The sequence below is a fragment of the Brachionichthys hirsutus genome, chromosome 14 (assembly GCF_040956055.1).
Source record: "Brachionichthys hirsutus isolate HB-005 chromosome 14, CSIRO-AGI_Bhir_v1, whole genome shotgun sequence".
In the NCBI taxonomy this organism is placed as follows: domain Eukaryota; kingdom Metazoa; phylum Chordata; class Actinopteri; order Lophiiformes; family Brachionichthyidae; genus Brachionichthys; species Brachionichthys hirsutus.
The window spans coordinates 12,103,530-12,129,149 of NC_090910.1; the positions used below are offsets into that span (position 1 = coordinate 12,103,530).

General features: G+C 50.3%; 1 protein-coding gene across 1 annotated transcript; it reads left to right on the plus strand.

Moving 5' to 3' along the window:
* On the plus strand, window positions 1–25,386 carry LOC137904124 (cadherin-12-like). The gene is made up of 12 exons (XM_068748287.1): window positions 1–5; window positions 62–119; window positions 1,035–1,329; window positions 3,553–3,672; window positions 4,408–4,575; window positions 6,643–6,830; window positions 14,306–14,559; window positions 17,505–17,641; window positions 20,256–20,377; window positions 21,788–21,905; window positions 22,872–23,123; window positions 24,875–25,386. Exons 1-12 carry the CDS (start codon window positions 1–3, stop codon window positions 25,384–25,386), a joined length of 2,229 nt encoding a protein of 742 aa, XP_068604388.1.
* The last annotated feature ends 234 nt before the right edge of the window (window positions 25,387–25,620 follow it).

The window sequence follows — 25,620 nt, forward strand, 5'->3', positions numbered from 1 at the left end:
ATGCAGTCAGTCGTTAGCTTCGGCATAGCTGCTAAGCTAAGCTAAGGCTAGTGAGAGAAAGACGGAAGAAAGATGGTGAAATAGTAGAAGATCCGTTGGGATCTCTTTTAGTTGGACGGGTTCTGGAGGGAGGAACTCCTTCCAACCCTTTAAAGATGTGGATTAAAGACGTGAGCAGCTGGGATGGGCTTATCATTGGCTGTGAATTGATCAATATGGACCCAATTCCCGGGGACAACAGGCTGGTAATTGGGAATATAAATACACAGTCGTAAAGATAGCTGGATTTATTTCATTTACGACACGCAAAAAGTGTAGAATCGGAGCTCCCGGTCCTCCCCAGAGACGGGAGGTTCTCCAGTTCTCTTCTTGACCCCTGGAATAATTCGCTCCTTCAACAATGTCGGTTTAAATTCCAAGGCATTAATACAACGACAAAAAAAAAAAATCCATACACGTGCGCGGCGAGGACGGCAGTCTGTGAGGGATAAATATTTTAGAGGGCTCTGAAAATGTGCGGCTGATCTCCCCAGGAAGGTAAACACTACTGTGTCAATAAGCTCTCCGGCGCCGACCCAGAATGTGTTTGCCTCGGCCTCGGATCCGCATTAACAAAGATGTAGACGCGATGCTTTGTCATGTGGTCGCCGTCAGACGGCGTTCAGCTTCCTCAGGAAAAACTCCCCTTATCTCGGGTAAGAGAACTTTCCTGAGTCACGCTTGGATAGAAATGGATTTTTGAAGAGCTATCACTGCAGCATAATTGCTCTGGGAAAATACATTATTTATGAGGGATTTAGCCTCATTAATCTGCTGAACATTCCGAGACTGCGATCACTTTTATTTTTCTCATGACTTAAGGGTTTTGCAGATCTTTGTAGAGACATGAATTTTGTCTCTTTGATGCGCGGCCGCCTTCCTCGACTGTTTTTGCAGAACAGGAACTCTGACAGCTCGTCCATGGAATCGTGATCTGTGCCGACGTTTGCGCTCAACCTGCCTTTCTTTGTTCTTCCACCTCTTTTGTGCTGCAGCTGCACACCGACCTTGATAAGGGGGAGAGTGCCGTGAAGTACACTCTCTCGGGGGACGGGGCTGGCTCCATCTTCACAATCGACCAAACGACGGGGGACATCCACGCCTTAAGGAGCCTCGACAGGGAGGAGAAGCCTTACTACACCCTACGAGCCCAGGCTGTCAACATCGACACCAATCGGCCCTTGGAGCCCGAGTCGGAATTTGTTATCAAGGTTCAAGACATCAACGACAATGAACCGAAGTTCCTGGAGGGACCGTACCGGGCCAGTGTCCCGGAGATGTCGCCAGTAGGTGAGTTTAGCATTCTCTAGCTAGCAGAAGAGTTCCTTTTGATTTGAGCGGCAATGAAGTCCCTCAAAAACGCCACCATCAGCAATCTGTGGGTAGAAACGGGCGTAGCCTGGTTTAGCGCTGGAGCTGCTTCCAACCACAGAAGCTTTAGCAAAAGACGGGCGTGGCCGTGGAAACGGAAACATCTTCCTCTTCCTCTTCCTGATTATAAATAACACTAACTCACTGTTAGCCAATGAGCATGAGCGGAGGAAGCTAAACGCGTAGCCTGCGAGATGGACTGGAACCAGTCTGACGACAGGAAGTGGGCAGGTGGCTACACCGTTACTTGTGTTTGGACGGTTCCAGCCAGTTTGGTTGACGGCAGCTAATCTCTAAGTACCGGGAGCTAGACCCTGGAAGTAATCCACCTTTAACTGCTCCCACACCCCCGCTTCAGAGACTGGGATTGGTCCCAACGGGGGACACTTTGGGAACTTGATGAGATTCCAGAAATGAATTCTGTCACATCCATAAATTTGAGGAATTACAGTCAAACTTGCAGCAGCTGAGGCAGAGTTCCTGGAATTTACCCCCCAGCATGAATCAGCCCGTTAAAAACTCCGGATCCTCAAATCAGCAGTGAAATAAACCGGTGACTGACTTTTACTGCTTGTTTTGCACATAATATTTGCCACACTTAATAGATTTAAATAAAACATCAAAGATAGTTGAGATATGAAATTATTTTATATTTTGTTTTACAGAGTCGGCATAAAGAATATAATTACTCCACAACGATAAGTGTCTTACGTTGGATCGTGATGTCAAATCAGTGATTTATTTTTTGTCACCCCCTCCAGCAGTTCAGAGCGAGGATCCATGCAATCCAGGGATTTATTCTGAAAATCCAATAACTAGTCCAGGGTCAAAACTATAAGACAGTCCAAACAACAAAGTCCGATCGGGATGAGGCTAAGCCTATACCCTGGCGTTGTTTCAGGGAGGGCCCCCTGAAACAACACAACGCTTCCCCCCACACGACAAAACAAAAGCGGCGTGTTTCAGCACCACGGACAGCTCCAGAGTAGAAGTACGCCAGGGTGTAGCGCTAAGGCAAGGTCCAAATACAGGCAGTAAGTTATGTCGGCGAGTGATCCTGGAAAGCCAGGTGAAGAAATCCTAGATGTTATGGATGGTGGAGGCAAACAAGAAGTAACAGCCCCCGAGAAAAGAGGACAGGAAGTGCTAAGCAAAGATGAACGTGAATAGCAACACAAAACCTTGATACCCCTCCAAAATAACAAGCTAGGCTAAGCTAACTGAACCCAAAAGCTCCACAGATCAAATCAGATGAATAATCCTGATTCACTTCAAGCTCCTTCGAATGCTCCTGCAGGAAATCCGCGCGGCCATACCGTGTGAACGGAATCTAATGGCGCGCTTGATGCCTCGCACCTCAGGCGGAGGCTGGCGCTTGTGTTGCCTGGTAACGTGCAGGTGTCGCGGTGCGCCGAGAGGCTTTTCGGCTTCCTCCAGTATAATCCGCTGGAGCTGCAGGAGCTCTCCGTCCGGCTGAAAGGGAGAACGGCCCGGTGCATTATCCACACCGCGGCGTTATCTCGTGTACGTCCTGGTTATCCATGTCGAGCTCACGAACTCCACCGTGAGGCTTTGTTTGGCTGGATTGATATGCTAATCTCTCGTAGCTACTGTTCCAGCTCGGGCCGCAAAGCTTATTAGGAAGTTCTTTTGCATGCTAGGAGCGAAGCAGAATGTAAAACGACCATGTAAATGACGTCCCTCTGTTCCGCCGTCTCCTCGCCCACAAATCCGGCCAGTTTTACACGCCAAGTTTGTTTTTTAAACTAGCCGGATGCTGGTTCGGATACGACTTCCTGTCTCAAGGAGTCGGGACATCTGCCTTGCTAATGCGATTCCCGCCATGGCCCTTTGCTTTGTTAATGGTTGCATTGTTTAATGAATGGTTACACAATAGCCTATTTTTATGGGGGGTGGGGGGGGTTACCCTTAGTAATGCTAGAAAATAGAAAACATACAGCAGGAGAACACATCCTGTCTCTTCTTCGTTCCACCACGTCAGCGTTTGAACTGCTTAGCATCGGCGCTAGCCTCCTCGGCGGTCATCCATCATTCATTAGTGTCGGGCGAGGTTGTTCGACCAGCTGATGGATGTCAGCGGAAACGGGTTAAATCGATACGTCTTCCGCATCCTCTCCGCAGGAACGTACGTGACGCAGGTGACGGCGACGGATGCGGACGACCCCACCTACGGAAACAGCGCCAGGGTGGTGTACAGCATCCTCCACGGCCAGCCGTACTTCTCCGTGGACCCTAAAACAGGTGACGCTCTCGTCTCGTTATAACAGTATAACATGTTAGCATTTCACCCAAAGCCATGACATGAAGCGTTATTACCTTATTAACGTTTGAATGTGCAAATGCACCATGATTATTTCTTCTATTCCCTTATTTCCACATTAATCGTGCAGAACTTGAATTTTACTGGCTTCGTGGGAGAGAAATTGGAAGTAAAATGGTAACAGACTGGCAGCGGGGTAAAGTACGGAGGAAGACTGCTCCTTATCTGCTACCTTCATCGCAGCAGTGTTTTGCCTTTGCCTATCTGGGCCAGTCCAACGCATATAAATACATTGAAATGTATCACACAGACAGCTCATTGTGGAGCAGCTTACAGAGTACACACTGGGTTCAAACAAACTTTTAATTCTTAAAATCAACGTGTGGCAAGAGGAAGAAAAAAAAGGTGAGCAACGGACGACACCAGAAAACACAGCCCCTTTGATTTTTAGACTCTGCCGTTATCAAGTGGAATATGAGGGTGGGACAAGCGAGGAGCCGCTTATGCTGCCTGCTTCCTCTTAGCCCGACAACCAACTGATGACCTCACTATTAATCTGGAGTACAAACGCTCTCTGATCTCAGGGCCTCTGATCCTCAAATGAATCATCACATGGCTTCGCCAGAGCTCCCGATCGAATGTCAAGTGTCTTCGGTTTGTCAAATGACCTCTATTTCATCCTCGGCCGTCTGTCGTCTTCCCGCTTCCCCTTCCAGGAGTTATAAAGACGGCTTTACCCAATATGGACAGAGAGGTGAAGGAACGGTACCAGGTGTTGATCCAGGCCAAGGACATGGGGGGCCAACTGGGGGGGCTGGCCGGGACCACGACCGTCAACATCACCCTCAGCGATGTCAACGACAATCCGCCCAGATTCTCCAAAAGTGAGTATTAAGGGTGTTTAAATGGTGCTTAAAGCAGCCGGATGCACATTTACTGCTTTTATGATGCTATAATAAACCCCATGCGACCCCAGCGAGGTGGGGGGGGGGCTTCATTTCGCCCCCTCGTTGTAATTATTCTCCATGATATTTTCTTGCAAGCTGCGGTTTACCTGCTTATTCAGCACCGCTGCCTCCGTGGCTCCTGCGTGGTGAACGGGGGGGTCGGCGTTATCCCGCTCCCGGAGCGTCCTTCTATATTTAGATCAGGCCTGAGCTGATGATGGCGCCGCGTCAGGGATTGAGTCGCTGTATTTAAACACTGCATTTTAGCCGGTATTTTGTATAAGCTGCTGAAAAAGATTAATTCGATTGTAGTGTCCGTCGGGTCAGAGCCAAACAAGGGGGGGGGGGTATAAAGACTTTGATCTGTGGAAGCTTCTTTACACGTATGTGCTGCTGCGATGCGTGTGCTCCGTCCCGTCGGATGGTCTCCGGTGAATGCAGAAAGCGCAGTCGGATGGTATTTCCATAATGCTGTTGCAGCACGGAGGTTTGGGCCAAGTGTGGCGGCTCCTCTGCCCCATCCCAAATCCTCCCTTTGTGTCCCCCCCCCCCCCCCCCTCCTTCCATCCATGAAGGGCTTGCGGGTAGGAATGTGCAGGATCCAGTTTATCAGTGATGCCGCACCTGCCTTTATAGGTTATCGTAGATTCAATATTTGATGCACCAGATGGCATTGGATGTACGTACATGCGGCTTTACCGCATTACCCGCCAGGCTTTTCGCTGAGCGCGCCACATAGCAGCTGTGCGCTAACCTCCGACTCGCCCCCGGTTTGGCACCGGGACAAACAAAGGAAAGGAACTTTCTTGTCCCGTCCTTGAAAAGAAGCGAACCTTCAAAAACGAAAAAAAAAGAATGAATGCGTGTCCTTGAGAGCGCTTTATTATTTATTGAAATGACGGCAGCCAGATTCGTCAATATGCCTCGGCTCCCGCTCTTCAATCCCAGGATCAAGACGGGGGGGGGGGAGCAGTGATGTCACAGCCAAGCTGGAGTCTCGCACAAAGGGTCTAAGAGTGAACGGCTAAATGTTGAAATCCAATCCCAAAAGAAAAATCATTTATTTATTCCCCTTTTCTGAATTCAAACCTGCATTAGCATTTCCACGGAAAGGGTTAGCAGAATGCTAGCACGCGCACCTGTAGCCCCGCCGTCGCCTCAGTGTTCGCTCAGAATGACAGAACATGATTGGATTCTCTCCGAGGCGCCTTTTGCTGCATCTTCGGCACGGATCCCGGGCGTGTTGCAGAGGAACGCGGCGGCGTGCAGGGACCGCTTCCTCCGCCACGTGTAAGCGCTGATGTTTGTTGCTTACACGCTACCGGGATAGATTGAGATCCCAGAATGTCTGCAGACCTTGATTACGATATGGATGCCACTGCCGCACACTTCTATTTGTGTATCTCTGATGCCAGGAATGACAGGAACTTTGGAATTGATCCCCTCAGATCGTGGAATGCATCAAGAAGAATGCAGAATTGGTTCAAACACATTTTCCCCAAATAAATTGTGTGAAACGCGTTGCTGCATATTGCATCAAAGGACGCAGATTATGAGGCGACATCGTCCTGGGAGCTCCTGCGATTACATCCGACATTTACACGGCGCTGGTGAATTTTAATTTCTCCGGCACAAACGGATCCCATCGATCAAACGGCCGGCGGTCTCGCGCGCTGAAAGGGAAACACGGGAGCAGATGTCCCGCTAGTTCCAGGTGTCGGTGACGATCAGTCAACACAAATGGTTTGTTTGTGGATCTCTCGGCGAGGCCCCGGCGGTGATTCCTCTTGTCGGAGCATCAGAGCCCCTGAGCTCCTGTGTTTGTTGATCTCGCGTGTTGAGCCGGCCAATTACGAGGAGCGGCGCCGCCTTGATGTCCAAACAAGTCAGGACTGAATAATGTCACGCCGATTGCTCGAGGACGTCCTGGGGGGGGGGACGTCAGAGGCTTCATAAAGGACAGGCGGTGTCGAGCGATGGGAATAAACGAGTCTTTGCTTGCAGGCTTCTTCCACCTGAGAGTCCCCGAGTCCTCCGCGGTGGGATCTGCAGTCGGGAGGATCAAAGCCCATGACCTGGACATCGGGAAGAACGCTGAGGTGGAGTACACCATCGTGCCGGGGGACGGAGGAGCCATGTTTGACATCACGACCAATGCTCACAACCAGGAGGGGATCATCATCCTCAAAAGGGTAGGGAGTCTGAGAGAGGAGAACCTTTACACACCGGCGTCGAGATGAATTCAAAGACGTCGTGCCGCCGGCGAGGCGGACTTACAGCACGGGATTTTATTGCATTAAAATCCACGTGAGGTTTTACGGCAGTCCAATCAGGAGAGGGAGCAGCAGATTGCAAAGAGGCTTCAGGCCTCAGGGGTCATAATCCGGCCCCTTTGGGTTTAAGGAAGAGAGAGTTCGGATTGCAGCAGCAAAATATTCCTGTTTGGGAATCCTGGTAGCAAAAAAGCTTTAATCTCAGAGAGAATGGGGTCTCCTTTCAGCATTTTACTCCTTCATTATTATCTTTAAACTTTACGTGTCTGACAATTTAATTCTGCTAACATAAAGAAAAAAGACCTGACAGTTAGTTTATTATTCCCACAGCGAAAATCAAACGTCCTCAATCCGGCTGCCACTAGCGTGACCCCACTTTGATTCCCAGTGGATTCAAACTAATTCCAAGCCATGGGTGAAACCATTAGCTCCGCCATCGGGCGCAGCGTCTCCTTCATCAGCGGGACAGCCTTTAATCATCGCTCACAGCACAACCAAGGCCCCTTAAAAAAGAAATGGCTCAACCTGTGACTCCTAAATGAGGCATTTACTCAGGACACTTCTGGAGGGAACGCTCCACCGGAACGCCGGTTTTCCTTTCACGCTGGAGAGGAGTGTGTAAACCTGTCCAAATCGCCCTCGGCAACCGATCCAACCGGAGGCCATATGTCCTCTTTTATAAATGAATAAAGCGTCCGATGCATCCACGGCGGCAGGAGGTCTCGGACTCAACGCCGCGGCGCTAAAGCACCAAATTTAAACGCTTGATCGCGCGGAGCAGACGCAGGGCGGCGATGTCGTTGCAACCGGCGCCAGTTACAACCCTTTGAGGGGTACGATCTAATTCACGGAAGGGCCAGAGCCGCCCGAGGTGAGACCAACAGGACGATAGCTGCAGCTAAAGTTAGCAGGAGGACTGATCCACGAACACCGAGCAACTTAAGCATATATAAAACTTTAAAATAAAGGTCTCCCCTCCCTCGTTTCCCGCCGTGACGCCCCCTCTCTGGGGCCGGCCCACTTCAGATTGGTCCATCCCAACGCCCCGAGTAGAAACGCATTCTTCTGCCCACGTGCCTGATCGCTCCTGGACAGCAGGAGTGTTTTATTGCCTCCTCTTCGGACACTTTGGGACGCGTTCGGCTCCGTGACAGTGAGTGGGCGGAAGCCTTTATGCGTGGAGCATGAAAGCCCGAGCGGGGTCTCGGTAGGATTTCAGGAACCACCTTTGCTTCAAGGAAAAACAAAGGAGATTAATAGAAGCATTTCCATTAGACCAATCCTTGCCTGTATTTTCGCTCGATGCTGCCCTGATGCTGTTAAAAGACACCCCGCATCATGTCTGTCGTCACGGCAACAGCTGGAGGACAACCACCTCTGCCTTTCCAGACATTAAATAATAAAAGTGTCCAAGTTGACAGGTCTGGACTCGCACATGAAACAACAGGGATGCGATCAAAACCTTTGAGCGTGATTCCCCTCCGGGCGCCGTCGCTGTGGGCGGAGTCCAACGTCACATTCTTTTTTTTTTTTTTTACAATGACTTCTCCCGTGTCCGGGAAGTTATTTTAAAACCATAACTTTTGCAAGTTACCAATTATTTCATGCTGGAATAAGATGAACGGCAGGAAAGCCCTCCTCGGGAAGAATGGAGGTGAAGAATCACCGCTCGGGTGACGCGAGTTCTCATTAGAGCACAGCAAACGGTGAAATAAAATAAAAAGACATTATTTTCTATTGCTGTGCAAAATTGCTAAATTCAGCAAAAAGCTGCAGAATTTTAAATGGTTTTCGAGCACTTTGTTTCACCGGAGGGCTTTTCCCATTTTCCTGAAGTTTTTGATGATTTAAAAATACCTGGATTGTATCCATTCCTTTCCAGAACACATAAAAATAAAAGTTAAAGTCATGCATATTAGAATTAAGGTGCAATCACCATCTTTTTTTATGTTTTCCAAAAATGTAATATTCTTATTGTAATTGAGCTTTTGACATGTTTTGACACACAAGCAAAGTTTTATTCAGTGGTTTTGAAACTTTCTTAAACGGAACAGAGCATCAGCGACAGATTAACGTGGAAGATCAGGAAGAGAAAAATGTGACTGAACAAAATCACCCTGAACAACATCTTTTCCAGGATCCGTCAAACATCTGTTTTCTCCTGTCTTGCCTGGTTTCAGGAACACGGCGTCTATTTCACCGGATTGCAAAAAATAAAATGTGATTTTCGGTACCTTTCAGGGCATTTCTGATGCAAAATGCTCTCGGGGGGTGCAGATCTCCATTTGTTTGCTTCCTGATGCATCACGACTGCATTTTTACTTCATCCCCCCCCTCCCCCAAAGAAAACAAAATAGGTAGCAGCGAGAGAAACTGATCCCGTCTCAGTGCAGGAGCTTTAAAAACACGCGATTCGTCTGCCGCTATCGATCACGCCGCCGTGACCTTCTCATCGACAGTAATGGAATAACACGATGAGACAGGCGGCCATTATGATTTAAATGAAGGCGGTTATGTGTTTACATCGTGTACACCCGGCACGGGCGCTGAGGAGGCGTCGCTCCTGCGTGGTTGATGCGCTGCCACCTGACAAGGAGTCGGCGTGAGGAGGGGGTAAGAACATCCTAAGAACAGGTTTGGATCGAATAAAGAGAGTTCACCGCCGGCCTCCGTGTGGGAGGAGTTCAGGGACGTTTGTGTTTAATAAAGGTTTAAGATGTTGAGCAGAGGTTATGGATGAAGGAAGGTACCTCCACGCTGAAGTCAGATGTCTGGGCTGTGTTTCTACTGGAGCGTTGTGCGTCGCTTCCTTGTTGTCGTTGGGATGTTGATGCTGCTCAAGCGCAGCCGGTTGCAAAGTTCTTCTCCCAGCAATGGTTTCAGAATCCATTCATTGGAGTTTGTGCTTTTAAATTGTTGACAACTGGCCCAAATCAAAATCCCTGTTTTTAGCCCCGCCCCTCCTTTCGGCTGGAAGTCGGATCAGATTCCTGGCTTGCTCGGGCATCCCTTGAGAACATGGAAGTGTTCCGGTTTTGTGCAAACCTGTTGCTGCTGGTTTACGCTGGCTTCGTTTGCAAAGCATTCTGGGATTTTTCTTCCACTTCTTCATGTCCTATAGCAATCTGGACGGTGCCGCCGGGTTGTTGCAGTTCTGTCCGGTGTCAGATGGACAGCATCGGGAGCGCCGGCAGCCGCATGGAACCGACCGGAGCTGAAAATAATCTATTGATTATCGTGCCGGAATATTTCAGGTCCCGGTATGAACGGAGTCAAAAGAGGCGGGAAGGAGGACAACAATACCTCCGAACATCAGGAGGGCCGCGCGGCCGACGCGGGTGAGCGGCGCCTCAGCGAGCAACCAGGCGGGCGGAGCAGAGTGTGTGCGTGGGTCGATGAAGCGCTCCCTCCGGCGGCCTGGGGAGGTGTGGGTGGAATCGATTAAACCGGCGCCTGGAGGCTCATCCCGCGGCTAACCCCGTCCTAGCGAGGGTGGAGGTGCGACTCCTTTACCGTTTACGGGAGTGCGAAACCGAAGTGACCGACAGCGGCGGGGAAAAAGCGGGCATCGTCTCCGCGGCGTTGCCGTTGTTGTCTGGGGGGCATCAAAGGGCTCGGTGGGGCATGAAGGCTTTTCACTGCAGGTGGCAAGCTCATTGTGCCACGTGGTTCGCCGGCGGCTGAGCTCTGCTCGCCGTAGAGACGCCGAGCCGCAACGAGGCCCTCGCGTCCTGTCTCAGAATCTCACCCTGAGACTTTTATTTAACGCCCAGATATAATGTTTAACGTCTGGACAAAACCGAAGCGGCCGTCAGACGACCTGCGGGGTCAAGAGGTCACGTCCTCGCTGGATTTACCCGTCCAGGCGTGCACTAATGCCGCCGTTTGCCGGAGCACGAAGGCTCGCTAGCGCAGCTGCAATTAGAAGGCTGCGGTATTCCCGGCATGTTTGAGGTAGCTTTGATTTACTCTCAGGGGCGAATCGAGCGAGAGGGCGTTAATGATTCATAAAGTGTATTGTACACACATAATACTGGGGCTAAATGGATTAAAGGCTGCTCCGCACATCAAAGATTAAACCACATTTGCCGTATTTTGCACCTCTTTTTAATCTTCAGGTAATTCCTGCATTCGGCACAAACAAATGACATCAGCCCACTAATGACTCGCTGCGCCGTGACAACGCTGCTGCGAGGGGAAAGGCTACGGGTGTCTACCCCCCCCCGTATTAAAGGAGGGAGCAGCTGACGTGTGAGGATTGTAATACCGAAACTAAAGTCTACTCAATCTGCATATCGCCACCCCCAAAATAACAGCGGTGGCGCAAAGCAGCTGCTGCTAGCGCTTTACTCCGCAGGAGGCGGGCCCTGCGAGGATGAAGATTTCACACGTGTGTCCCGCCCCTTTACACGAGGCCGCGGCGCCTAGATTAGCCCGCTGTTCCAAGTCACCTAATTCCACTGGAAAAATAACACGTTCAGGCGGCGGGAGGGGAGAAAAAGGAAAAGTTACTTCATTCAGTATCCCTGCCAGTGCAAGGAAGGTGCACATTTACATATCAAAGGGCGCAGCGGCATGTCTGGAATCTCAAGTATGTTCTGTTGTGATGTTGAAGAGCAGCGGCGCTGACATGAGAGGAACTCGGCGTGCCCTCCTTGCAAATTCCTCCGCTGATCCGCTTCCACGTGGCGTCGGCACGCAGCAACTCATAAAAGGTGCATAACTCCTGACGCGCTAACGAGTCGCTTCCGATGAGGACTCCGACGAGGACTCCGACGTGGATAGGTGTGGGTTTAAGGATAACGCACGCGCGGGTACGGGCGATAGCCGCGCGCGCACCGGCGCCTCTGTGCTCATAAGTAGGTCATCCTCGAACAAGACGGAAAAATGTGAAAAAATGCTCAGAAACGGAATGAATGGACGACTTTTCTTTATTTATTATTTCCGGGGAAATTTCCCTTATGGCCTCCCGATCTCATTTGATTCTCCGCAAGTCAAGCGTTGACACATTAGCACGTCTTCTCATTAACTCAGACTTTCTCATTAGCCCTCGCTGGCCCCCGTTTTATTCGTATTTAACCACAGATATCCCAGACAAGCTCGAAACCTTGTGTCTCTCAGACGTATTAAAAACGTCTTTCCCCACCCAAACTAAAATATGTGAATTAATCGCATTGGCTGCTTGTGTATTGTTCCTGGTGCATCCTCCACCTGCGCTCTTTCCCCCACCGCTACTCGGTCCTGATTAAACACTGCAAGTCGACCAGGATGGATAAAAATGACAAATCAAAGCAGTAAAGTTTTTACGATGATTTGAATATTGTGATGGATTATTGTGCAAAACCACCTGACAGTGTTATTGAGTGCTTCTCAGGTGTGTGAAACGCCCCCTGGTGGCCGTGCTGGGGCGGTGCACGCAGAAAATTTAAAAATGAGAATAAACAATGGAAAGGATAGAAAGTTTGTTCAATAACTTCTTGCTTATTTTTGTGTCCCAATAAATGAACCGTATTCTCTTTTCAGTCCAGGAATCAATATTAGGGTATTAGCACTGAAACCATTGGTCCGACTGCCTCTCGGGCCGGCTCCGCTTTAAGTAGAGCAAAGATTCTAACCGTCTCATCGAGCCACTAACTCAAACTTCACCTGAGCTCAGGTGAAATCCCTCACGCTCAACACATTTGGATTTAAACACATTATTTACTCAATTAATTGCTCAAATCGATGCCAGCTGTGCGTCGCAGGAGGTTTGCATCAAAAGTGCAAAGTGTGCGCGATAGAGAGCGCGCCCGCCCATCCTTGCCCTCCGTCGATCCCTTCTTCTCTGCTAGCAGAGGATTACAGGAAACTGAGACAGTTATTTAGGGTGAGAGTTCGGGCCTCCATCCTAATTGTGGCGATGCAGCATGTGGAGATGGAGCGCGGCGCTTCTCCTCCTGCACAGTGAGTCTCTGGCTAATGAGGCCTGCTGCCCCCCCCCCCCCCTCTCCTCCTACACCTGGGCACGAGTTTCAGCTGAGCCGTGCATCATCATGCGATTTCAAGCTATCTAGTTTTGTTAAATACTGTATATATATATATATACGCTCCGCATAATGAGAGGACACTTGAAATGAATTATTGATGCGTTTGTTTCTGCGCCTGGAACTCCCTCTTTGAGGAGTTAAGTACACCAGGCTCCTTTGGATGTTGATTTCCGGCGATGGGCAGGACAGCGGAAGGCTCGCCACACTGAAACAATGACTGCTGGAATTCTTATCCGTCGTCGTAGCGACGACTCGGTGGGAGGTTTCACTCTTATTGCAGGGATGGAATTTGACTGACACCTGCCGCGACCTCGGGTCTGCTCCGGGGGGGGGGGGGGGGGCGTCGGCTTCGGGGGATCTCGATCTCCCCGCAGTGTTGTCACTTCTTGAAAGAGATTGAAAGGGACAGAGTGTATTTCCTGGTGAGGGATCTTATAACCGTGGCCGGCCGGCTGCATCTGGTGCGCCGTAATCAAACCAATCATGCCGGTTGATGGTCAATGATTGCTTTCAGATTGGCCAGCCTTCACAGCTCGCTCTTTTTTTTTTCACGGACACCTGCTGGCTGCTGCGGCTGCGAGACTGGAACCACGGCGATGGAGGCGAGGCGGCGGGCTTGAGAAACATCTGCTATGACTGTGAAATCATGATTGCACAGCCTCTGGTCGTCTTTAGTGGCTGGGCTCTAATTAGTTGGCTAATTGATGTGCGTTTAATTTGGACAGATGACTGGTCATACTTAGCTTGTGCCACACAATAATCCATCCTCCCCCCCCCCTCGCTATTTTCGCTAACTTCTCGGCCGCTGTTTTCACTTCCTTTGAGACGGCGTGCTGGGGCGGGAAGATACCGCCGCCGTAGCGGCTACACGCTAGTCAATTTGAAATACATGGAAAAGGAATGTCTCTCATGCGACTCCGGGCCGGTGGAGCGTGCAAAACCGCCGGCTCGCCAAGTTCCGTCGTTCACACTCGAGAGGGCAGCAGACAGGCAGACGTACGAACACGCGTGTCGCTGCTGTCGAACGTTTAACACCTCAGCCGAAGACATGCCGAGGACGCAGATCCCTCCCCTCTTAGCGCTCGGCTAATTGACTTTGGGCTGATTTGTCAGGGACTCCAGGAGAAGCTAAATACCGTTAACTGCTGCTTGACTTGTGCCGAACGTGAACAGGACCCGCTGTGCGTCTGCAGAATCCACGGCGTTGCCTTTAAACAAGGCGTGCCCGCTTCACCTGCGGTGCGTTTACCGCTTTAGCAACACACGATGAAGATGAACGCTACAGAGGGAGGAACACGCTCGACTTGTTTATCACGAGAAAGTAAACTGCAGCCGTATTAAGTGCACCCTTCTCCTCCTTTCTCCAAGCCGCTGGACTTCGAAACCAAGAAGGCGTACACCTTCAAGGTAGACGCCTCCAACGCTCATCTGGACTCGCGCTTCCAGAGCTTCGGGGCCTTCAAAGACACGGCGACGGTGAAGATTAACGTTCTGGATGTGGATGAGCCGCCGGTGTTCAATAAGCCCTCGTATGTGATGGATGTGTACGAGGACACGCCCGCAGGTACCATCATCGGAGCGGTGACGGCGCAGGATTTAGATGCTAGCAGCAGCCCAGTCAGGTAAAGGCTAAAGTCTTCTCTCTCAAAGTGTTTGATCAATGAGATGCATTGAAAGCTGTCTGATTGGCTGCAGAAATGCGTTCCATTCGGTTCGTCGATGCAGGAACCAGAGGTCGCCTGTATCATGCATTATGAACACATTCTGCCTTTTAAGAGCATTTTAAGCAGCTTTAAAATGTCCATGATGGTCACAAGTCATGAAAATTGCAGAATAAAATGGGTTGCATGATTGATCAGGGCGGATCGGCTCTCTACTGCCCCCTGAAGGGCGGCCGTGGAATCAAGTTTAACGCTATGGCTTAGTTTTAACAGAAAACAGATGTAATTCTCAATAATTTGACATGGAAGGACATTTTCAAGCTTCTTCCACAGGTTTTTAGTTTAGAATATATACGTTAAGATGATCCTCACACGACCTGGACTCTCGGTTCAGCTCCAAAGACCCACTCAGATTCGATATGGCCTCGTGGACTCCAACAACACGCAGAGAGACGTCCAGCCATGTAAATCATATTAACTTTATTCAGGATGAGTCGCTCTTCCCTCTGAGAAGCTCTAATAAATGAAGCGACCCCCGGATCTGAACGCACCTCTTCATCTTGAGAGGCTTTACGCTCGAGCCAAGTTCCCCCTCGCGGCTCCCGTGAGGATAAAAGAGCAGACGGGAGAACTCCTGACGCGGCAGCCAGTAATTGAAGCTTTTAAAACTCTAATCCATTCATCAATGTCTGCGGCCGCCTTCATCGCGACTTGAATCCTGAGCTGATCACTTTTAGGACTAATCAATCGCTGCGGAACCTTTGACATTGGCGTGTGAAGTCCCGCCAGCAGCTTGCCAGATGTTGCCGTTTCGCTGGCGAGACAGATGCAATATTAGAACTTTATTCATCCGTGGATCCGACGCTTTTATCTCCTCGCTGTGAAGTCGGGTCCGAAAAACATGTTTGTGACTTTCTGAGGCTGCTTTTTTTTAGTAAACATTTCATATTTAATGGATTTATTCTACAGCTGCTCTTTCCTTTGTGGAGACAATGCGTCTTTTTTTTTTTACTGTTCTACTTTTAAACGTAAAAGCTGGATAACAATAGACTCACCGCCAAAGACAAAAGAAGCCCCTCCTTAAAAGATGCATGAGGACCATTTTGTTAAAATCTGTTCCCGTGGCGACCGTTGCTCGGACGCCTCGATGGTCAAAATGCATCAAACCCCCTGTTGTCTGGGCGTGCTTTGTTTTATCATGAATATTTCATTCCCCAAACACCAAACAATGGAAGAAGAAGTCTTCGGTGTGTCTCCACTTTGTCTGCAGGACCTCAAATATTCATCAAACCACATCTGGCGTTGGTTGCAGGGCCTTCAGAGAGCAGCCTGACGTCCGACGACCCTTCATGCATAGGGAAAATGCTTTTAGACGCCCCCCCCCAGCTGATTCTGCTCTTCAGCAGGATGGAGAGAGTTATCTGTGGCCGGCGAGGCTAAAGGGCGTCATGAATACTGCATTGTTGGTCTTTCCACAGAACCAGCCGGAGTTGGAACGAGTTTTAAAGGCCAAACTTTGGGCCTCTGTCTAAAACGGTTAAACCCAGAATTACGCGACCTTGATGTTTGGAACCGCAGAGAAGGCCGTAAACTCTAAAAATCAATGAGCGTGGAAAATAAATTTTGTTATTAGCTTGTGTATTGTGTGACTGGGTTAACATTACTGCAGCTCAAAGCAGCAGATAATGCTCTAATTAATGTTATCTGTGCAGTTATCAGCGTGCGCGGCCCCATTCAGATGCCTGATGGCTTCCTCGCAGCTCAAATCTCCTTCACGATTCTCAGAATGAACCAATTGCTAATTACCGTTGATGTTTGTCCATAATGTGTTATTGAAAGAATCTAATTGGCTCTTCGTTGACAGGTTTGATATTTTAGTTTTAGTTTAGGGGATTTCAATCATATTAAGGTTCTGTGGAGGTTCTGAGGAGGTTCCTCATAACATTGGGCCACACTGCCGGTGTAAAACATCTGGTTTAGTGCTTTTGATCAAATACAAATATCCCAAAAGAGGTTTTTCCCTGCCGATAAAAAACTGTCAAATATTCAGTTTTCAATTCATGATGGAAATTTGGCTGGAAAATTATTCAAAGAGTCTCATTATTTCTATTATTTAAAATTACCATACTTTATTATAGTAATGTTAGTTATTTTTTATTTTGTTTAAATATTATTTATACTTTGATTTTAAAGAAACAATTTTCTTAATATGCAACAACTAATAAAAATAAAAAATCGAACATTTTGTTATCGTTCTTTAAAGCCTTTCTGAATGTTCGATGTCTCTTCCTCTTTGAGCGTCTACGGTGAGAAAAACAAGCATCGCTAAATATTAATGAGCACCGCCTTTTAAGATCAAATCGCTTGCTGTGAAAAAGGAAAAAAAAAACATGGCGGTCTGTAGACGCCGTCCTTCAACTTCAAGCCCACGAGAACTAAAGCATCTGCTGCGGCAGCGAACCCAAAACCTCTGACCCGCTGGGAAACACGGGAATAAAATCGCATGTTTATTAATGAAAAACAGCCCTTTCAGATCAAACAGCCCGATGGACGCCGCCGTCCCTTTTGTGTGCCGTGGTTTTAGCATTCAGGGCGACTGACCGAGACCAGGGTGGTATTTCACAGAGGACGGCGTCTCCTCCGTTCCCGGACGCCGAACCGACGGCGTTCACGCCTTTGTTTGGGATCGATACGGTTCCATCAGGCCCCACAATGCATCCATTCTCACGAGGAATCCGCCGGCCCCATTCCCAGATCGGAACGCTCGTGCGACCCTCAGCACATATTCTTGAAATGACCATTCAGAAGTAATAATGAAGGCCGTATACCCATGGGGGGACTCGCCCCGGGCTGATCCTCCGGTTCGCCGTGCAAACGGAGGCCGATAAACGAACGTTCTCTTCCAGGTATTCCATCGACTGGAAGAGCGACCTGGACAGCTACTTCGACATCGATCCGGTGGAGGGGACGATGTCCACCAACGAGCTCCTGGACAGGGAGAGCATCGCCCAGCACAACATCTCCGTCGTGGCCACCAAGCTCAGTGAGTAGGACAGCCGGCCGGATCGCTGGCGACTCATGGGGGGTGTCACTGTCCTTCCCCCCGCCATCATCTACGTGAAGGATTTACCACGCCTTCGCTCGAGTCAATACTCAATCCCATTTTGCTGCAAAGCTTTACAGGCGACTATAAACCTGGATGGCTGGGGGTACCTGCAGGGGGGGGGGTCTCGGCGAACTCGCCTCAACTCTGTTTCCATTTTTAAACTGTACCTTTTTAATATGTTTGATGACATCGACGGGGGAGAGTCAACTTTTACTCGTAGCGCGGTAAAACGGGAACCTTTTGAAGTTTAACGGCGGCGAGGCGGCGGGAAGGAGGCGGAGCTGCGGCTTCAACGGCGCGTCATCCGGCTAATTGTGTTTCTATGATAAATAAGCAGATCCATCGTCATCAAGTCATCAGACGCAGGCGGGACGGCGCTCGATCAAAATTAGCCACGCCGTATATTCATTAGGACAGACCGTGAAATACGGGCGGCTAAAACCCGAATCATTGTCGCCTTGGAAACCGATATTACTCACTTCCCCTCAAGGTCATATCAGCGGCAGGCTAATTCCTCTTTCAACGTGCATCGAAGCGGAGGATGTGGCAGCCGGAAAGGATGCAAAGGGAGGACCGGGGCGTTTACAAGCGGGTCACGTGCCGAGGCGGCTGACGTGGGATTTCCGCACATCTTTGTCTCCCGAGCCGTCCTTATCAGCCTCTCATTCAGCCCCTCCCCCTCCCCTGCCCTCGCCGGCTCCCATCTCGGGGAACCGATATTTCATTTGAGGCGAGAGAGAGAAAAGGAAGAACTCCCATCATCCAGCGTTGAAGGAATAATGGCGGCGCTGGCGGCGCAGGGGCGGAGATAAACCCAGGACCCGGGAGTCTGGGCCCCGCCCCGACTTCAAATGCGTTCCTGACCTTGAGTGAGATTTGGCAGAACTTTGTGTTCTGGAAAGCTTTTTATGGCCGGCCTGCGATGGATTCTATTATCATCGCCGGGCTGTTTTCTGTCTGTTATTCAAGTTGTGAAGCGTAACGGACAGCAGTAAACACGGCGAAGCGATGCCTTCAGGGCCCGTGGAAATTTGGCATTCTATAAGAAATTGATGAAATAAAAAACAGGTCAAACTGGAACAGGTGTTAAATGTTTGTGTCCTTGGGTGCCTTTCACACTCCCCGTTTCAATCCATCGGGGGGGGTAAAGTGTTCCTTGAATAAAGCGGCTAAATCCCGTCTGATCAGCTCAATTCCGAGTTGAAACTCTTAACTTCAAAAAGCCTTTTCCGGTTATTCCTGCAGCCGTGCAGCGAAACCAGACCGGAGGACCGGCGCGTAGTAAAGGTGAGCCGGATCAGAACCGGGACTGGATTAGGCGTTTTGTATTCCGGCATCGAGGCCTGGCGGCTGTCAAAGAGAGGGGATTATCTTTTGTGTGATAATAAAGGAAGCATGCTAATCTACTTTATCTCCATCGATGTGGAGGTGTGGCATCGTGAGTTTGATCATTTATTCTGCTGAAGGAATCCTTTAATGGATTTGTGCTTGATTGCGTGCAAAGATTACATTTTTTTTTATTATTATCATTATTAAAATCAGCTTAATTTAAAAACCGTAATACCCGAGAGGAGAGTGTTATAAACCGACGGAGCGTTCAGGAACACAGGATTCTGTTTCAGTAAAATCAAAGGGAGCATGTCCCATTAATGCTGAAACGCTGACACGAGTCAGGTTTGAATGCAGCCGCTGCATCGTTGTGCCATCTGGTGGACGGTAGGCTGCATCGCTGACGGCAGGCTGAGGCCCAGTAAAGGGTTTTTTATTTTGAGATGCTTCGAGAAGTAAATTATATTCTCAGAGGAGCATTTTTATTTACCGAGATTTGTTCAGCCTTTTAATAATCCCAAGAATCGCCGACCTTCATGACCAGAAGGATCAGAATTTCTGCTGGGTTAGCGTTAGCGCCGGCGGTTCAGAAGCAAATCCCATGCTCGCCGTCCTTTTGTACCTCGGTGGGAAGATTGGTTCTTCCTTCAGGGTGAGAGACGGGTTACCATCCGAGCTGCGGCTGCATCTTCAATCCCCCCCCCGGGGTAACTCTACACCTTCTAAACCAGCCACCTCCACATAAATCTACACACCTTTGCCCCCCCTGCAGCGGCACCAGCAACACGCTAAGCCCCTCGGCCGATTCCCGCGTCGAATCCATAAAGTCTACATTGCCTGGGCTTTGGCACAAAAAGAACATTTCCCCGTCGTGCCCCCCCCGCGGTGAGAAGCAAACAGCCGTGCATTCCTGTTGGCCCCTCTCAACTGGGCTTTCAATATATAATTAATATGTTCAAAGAGGAAAGCAAAGAGAAGCTTTATGATTTGAGACGGGCTTCATTCAATGTGTGTTTTTATTTCATTCTCTTTTACATCATCAATCAAAAGCCTCGTGAAACAGGAATTCATGCACCGACATGTTCCAGATTCCGGAGAGGAGGCTCGGCCCAGACCGCCTCCGGACCCCCGAGGCCGTCCTGCACCAAAGTGACGCACCTTTCCGGTTGGACTCATCGAGCGATGGCGCCGTTTAGGCTCTAATCTGCGTTTCCCTCTGCAGACAGTCCGGTTCTGACCAGCCGGGCGGCCGTCACCGTCCACGTGCTGGACATCAACGAGTTCCCGCCGGAGCTCGCCAGTCTCTACGAGACCTTTGTGTGTGAAAACGCCAAAGTTGGACAGGTGCGTTCAAGCGCACCCGCGGCATCGGACACAACGACGTTACAGATATTTATCTTTCTGCACACGTTTAACTCGCGATTACTAGAAGGTCGGTTTTCCACATTTGAATCAAGGTCACTGGAACAAAACCGTTTGCAGAAACCCTGCCGGAACACGGCCTGAACCTAAATCTGGCGCTTATTGCCTGGTAGAGTCGCATTCAGCAGAAGGAGCCGTCATAAAGAGCAGCCCTGCTTTGCATAGCCGCAGCCCGGGGTACATTCCAGATGATATACTTGAGTTGCGGTGCAGCTTCCTGCCTGTGCGCATTGCAGACCACCTGCGCCTGTAAATTAGCCCATTAACTAGCATCTATATGCAGTTAGCGTTCTGCGGGAGCAGCTCCTTTGGCAGTCGATCAACTTGCTGTCGACTCCTCATCACACGGAGGCTGTTTCGCTGCTCCTCGGGCCCCTCGCAATCAAAATAACGGCTTTCCTGATAGAAAACCGGCCGGCGTCTTTTTCTGCTTTTCATCCTTCCGGATGGAGTCGAGACAAACGGCCCCGACAACCCTTTATTCCGGTCGATGGGATCCTGCCTGAATGTACAATTTTCTGTCAAAGTTTGTCTTACTTCACTTGATGGACCCCAGATATTTATTTTACCTCCAATTGGAGGGGCGGAGGTTGATATTCAAGAGTTCAGGGATTGCTGCAAATTGTAAAGATTATGGGTGTCGCATCTTTTAAAATAAATGCATGTTCAATATAGACTCCGAGACAGGAAGAGCATCCAAAACGTCTAACCTCCTGGGCCGAGAAATAACCGACGAGGTAGCGAGGACTTTTAAAAAGCATCACGACCAGCCTTTTCCTCGGCTTACCCTCCATATTTTAATCTCCTTCTTGTAATCCCTTCCTTCCCCACGTTTCCCTCCGGTCCAGTGGTTCCACAGCGTGACGCCACCAGGTGTTGCTCACACCTGGCGGGTGATAAAGAGCTGCAGATCCTCTCTGGGACAATCTATCATCCGTTTGTCTCGGCGGCGCCCTGAGGTCTGAGGTCTGCGCTTTCCGAACAGAGTTCAGTCGGGACTGCAATAACAGCAAAGAGCTCCGTGTTTCATGTCGGCGGCGACCGGCTGCTCACCCGGTCGAGCGTGAAACGAGGAAAAGCGGCAACAAAGGAGTCCTGGAAAAGCAAGCCGCCCCGGGGGGGTTCTGTGCAGCCGGTCCTTCAGTGTGCGCTTTGCTCTTTCATCGGTTTCCCTCGCTCTCTGTGATGCCACATTGAGCCGCCGTCCCGTTTCGCATTTAGCATCGGGCTAAAGGCACGATGCTGCCGGGCGCTAACGGACGCGTCCTCCAGCTAGTCTGACATCACATTCACGACAAACGTGAGCGAGCTTCTGTCTCTCCTTCCCAACAGGTGATCCAGATGTTCAGCGCTAAAGACCGGGACCTCCCGATGGCGGGACAGCAGTTCTCCTTCAAATCCCCAAAGGAGGACCCAAGGAACAGGAATTTCACCATCCGGGACTTTGGAAGTACGTCTCCCCCCCCCTCCTCCGTTGTCTGGCTCAATGATGAGTTAAACTCATTGATTACCTTTTATTAAAGGAAATTAAAAGGAATTCTCAGATTAAATGTCAGTGACTCAACAAGCCGGCTGCTGATGGTAAGAATGTCGACTCACGCCGCGTCTCTGAAGGCTCGTGTGATGCTGAACCAGAAAGACGGCGAATGAAACCAGGACACGCCGGCCCGAGGACGGGGACGCGGCCGCATTCACCGTCCAAGACACGCCGGGCCCGGTCCTCTGATCCAGTTCTACCTTCGTGGACACGGCTTCTTGCTGTTTCCGGGCTGCCAGAGCCCCCCCCGCTAGCGAGATCTGATAGGCAGGGACACAACATGCAAACACCGGGGGGCGCCTGGGACAGGAGGCAGAGGGAGAGCGCAGACACCGTCCCGGGCGTGCACGACACGCGAGGTGTGCTAAGACGCGCCACCTCCTGTCAGGAAACATCGGCAGCCCCCGCCGGTGGAACAAACCCGGCCTGACAGGGGTCAGACCGTCTGGGGGCGGCGGGCAGGACCAGCCAGGTTCCACCTGACACGCTCCCCGTCCCTCCGACTCGTTGTCCACCTCGATTCCGCTCACTGTCCTCCGTCTTCCCAAAAGGTTTCATCCGTGTGTGTGTTTAAAAAAAAGGAAATGCTCTGCTGGTTCTGTGAAGTGATGTCGCACAAAGAAAGCAGACAGGAAGTGCAGACAGGAAGTGCTTCCCGGTTTCATTGATGCGAGGTTATTCCGGTTGGAGAGTGTCTCCCTTCTGTTCCGGACAGAAAAGGAAAGCGGTACAGATCAAAGAAACACTTCAGGGCTTTCCATGAACATTCGGAGGATTCCTTTAATCTCAGCCCTTTCAAAATAAAATAAAGAAAATCAATGGAGGCTCTGGAACGTTTGATATTTCAGGGTTTGCAACATTCCTCCTTTTTTTTTGCAGACAACACGGCCGGAATCGTGACAAAGCGGAGCGGCTTCAGGCGGCGCTCTCAGGAGATCTATTTCCTTCCCGTGGCGATCGAAGATAACGGCTACCCGCCCAGGAGCAGCACGGGGACCCTGACCATCCGGGTGTGCGGCTGCGAATCGGACGGATCCCTGCTGACGTGCAGCGCCGAGGCCATCTTCCTGCCCGTGGGGCTCAGCACGGGGGCGCTGATCGCCATCCTCTTGTGCATCGTCATCCTCTTAGGTGAGAGCCGCCATCCTCTGGAACGTAAACGTCTCGAGTTCGTTCCTGCTGAAAACACGAGACCTCCATCTTCGGTCCAGAAACAGCAGTTTCCTGTTCCTGTTCTGAAAAGCTTCTTTTCTTTTCTTCTTTACTAAAGATAATTATCGTTATTTCCTCTGAATCGATTTGCTCTTCTTCCCCGAATGGATTTTGTTTTCTTCCTAATATCTTGCTTGACACTGAAACGCTTTTAACCGCTGCTAATAATCCAGTTTCTCAACCTCAGGGGAGAATTGCTGAGCATGTCCAATCCAGCTAATCTGCCTGATTTAGCTTCGGATTTATCTTCGGACCGACGGCTCAGGTGTTGCTTCACCTTCTTCTCCGCGGTTGACCGGATCGTGATCTTAAATGTGCAGAGTAGACGCTCAAAGCTCACCTGCCGACTCTCCAGGAGCATCGCTATTAATCCCAGAGGCCCGTATGGATTCGGTCATTCACTGATACCTTTAAGACGAGGGGGAGGGACGCTTAGCTCTATAAACTACATCCAATCTTGCCGCCCTGTGGCTGCTGCTCTGACGACAGCGTTTACAATTCACACAAGGTCACGGTTGTAAAACTCCCACTTGAGTCTCTTCTCTTAATGTCCAAACTCATCTGCATAGCGGGGGAGGACGTAAATGCAGGTTTACGGCGTCGGCGTCTGAATTATGAATGCGATTATGAAGATGGGACGCTGTTAAACTGTTCTCTTTATTTACATCCCTGCATCCGTCCTCTGAGGAGTTTGCTGTTTAACTCTCGCCACGCCTGAGCGGCGATCCTTCTCATGAATCAAGAGTTTCAACATAAAAGCACAAAGCTGATTATCGCTGTGCTGTAGAGCTCCGTCTCTTCATCTGAGAACGCCTTCAAAGCCCCCCCCGCCCCCCGAGGCCGAGGCGGATGCCAAACCGCCACGCTGTACCCCCCCCGGGAAGGGAAGCGGCGGAGAGAATCAGGACTCACACGGAGCCTCCGTGTGAGGATTTGTCGGGGTGACCCAGTTGTCCTGTGAGGAGAAGTGATGAGGTAAATTAGACAGAGACTTTCATCTGCTTCCTCCAGACTGACGCCGATTGGCTGCTCCCGGTGACACGCTGCTAATCCCGTCCTATAACAACCCAGTGCTGTGGAAGGCCACTCGGGTGCCACTAGGGGGAGCTGGTGCGCTGCAGGCGAGGCCGATAACATCACATGGGGAATAGAGGGAGGGAGGGGGTCGGACCTACTTCAGGTTGTTGTTTTTTTTCCAGAGTCTGAATGTATTTATCGGCCGCGTTCACGCCTGAGATGTCGGCTGCATCCGTTGCTTTTCTTCCCGTGTGACCTGGAGGAAAGGAGTCGGAACGCCACGGATTTACAGATCACGCACAACAGGGGCGGGAAAGAGGGGATTTTTTTTATTCTAAAGTGTTGAAATCCTCGCCACAGAAAGGCAAAGCCCCTCAAGCGCCGTCTGGCGTGCTGTCAGTAAATGTTTGCAGTCTGGGTGATACATTTAATGCCGCCGCAACGACGGACTCGCTTTGAGCCGCTGAACCAGCTCCCGGTCGGCGCCGACATAGAGGCCGTAACAAATGCATGTCGATACGTCTGTTATTCATGTCTCTAACGGGATGTCATTAGCTATCACCCCTTTAACTGATGTTTATGAAACGCTACCACAGCCATGCTAATCAGTGTGTTGCGGTGCGTCCGTCTAACGCCCTGATCTGTTGCCCCAGTTATCGTGGTCCTCTACGTGGGCTTGAGAGGGCAGAAGAAAAAGGAAACCCTCATGTCGTCCAAAGAGGACATCCGGGACAACGTGATTCACTACGACGACGAAGGAGGCGGCGAGGAGGACACGCACGCGTTTGACATGGGGACTCTCCGCAATCCCAAGGTAGCCAAGGAAAAGCTGTACCGCAGGGACGTCAAACCTGAGGTCAAGAGCGGTCCCAGGCCGCCGGTCTCTCAGGACAGCGCCGACATCCGAGATTTCATCAGCCAGCGTCTGAAAGAGCACGACGCGGACAACTCGGCCCCGCCCTATGACTCCCTGGCGACGTACGCCTACGAGGGCAACGGCTCTGTGGCCGAGTCGCTCAGCTCCATCGACTCCGTCCCCGTCGAGCTCGAGGAGGACTACGACTACCTCAACGATTGGGGGCCTCGCTTTAAGACACTGGCGGGGATATTTGGGGATCGGTTGGAAACACAGTCGGACTCAACCTCCACAGAAGTCACACAATGATGTTGTTCAAAGACTCATGGAGCAGTAACGGCGATCCCTTGGTTGGCGACACAATGGTTTACCATCGTTTTTCTCCTCATCGATTTTCCAGCTCGTTCGTCTATTTTTTCGTGGTACTTTTTACCATCCTTTGTCCCAAAATTGTAAAAAAATAATAATAATAAAAAAACAAATACAAACCATGATTACATTACAGGGGGTCGTCGAGCTATTTGACTCATTTCAGTTTGATTT

What these genes read in the sequence shown, in the direction of transcription:
- LOC137904124 (XM_068748287.1), top strand. An exon ending in GCTAGCAGCAGCCCAGTCAG is followed by an intron (nt 14,560 to 17,504) that starts GTAAAGGCTAAA and finishes GTTCTCTTCCAG; the next exon opens with GTATTCCATCGACTGGAAGA. An exon ending in GTGCATCGTCATCCTCTTAG is followed by an intron (nt 23,124 to 24,874) that starts GTGAGAGCCGCC and finishes CTGTTGCCCCAG; the next exon opens with TTATCGTGGTCCTCTACGTG.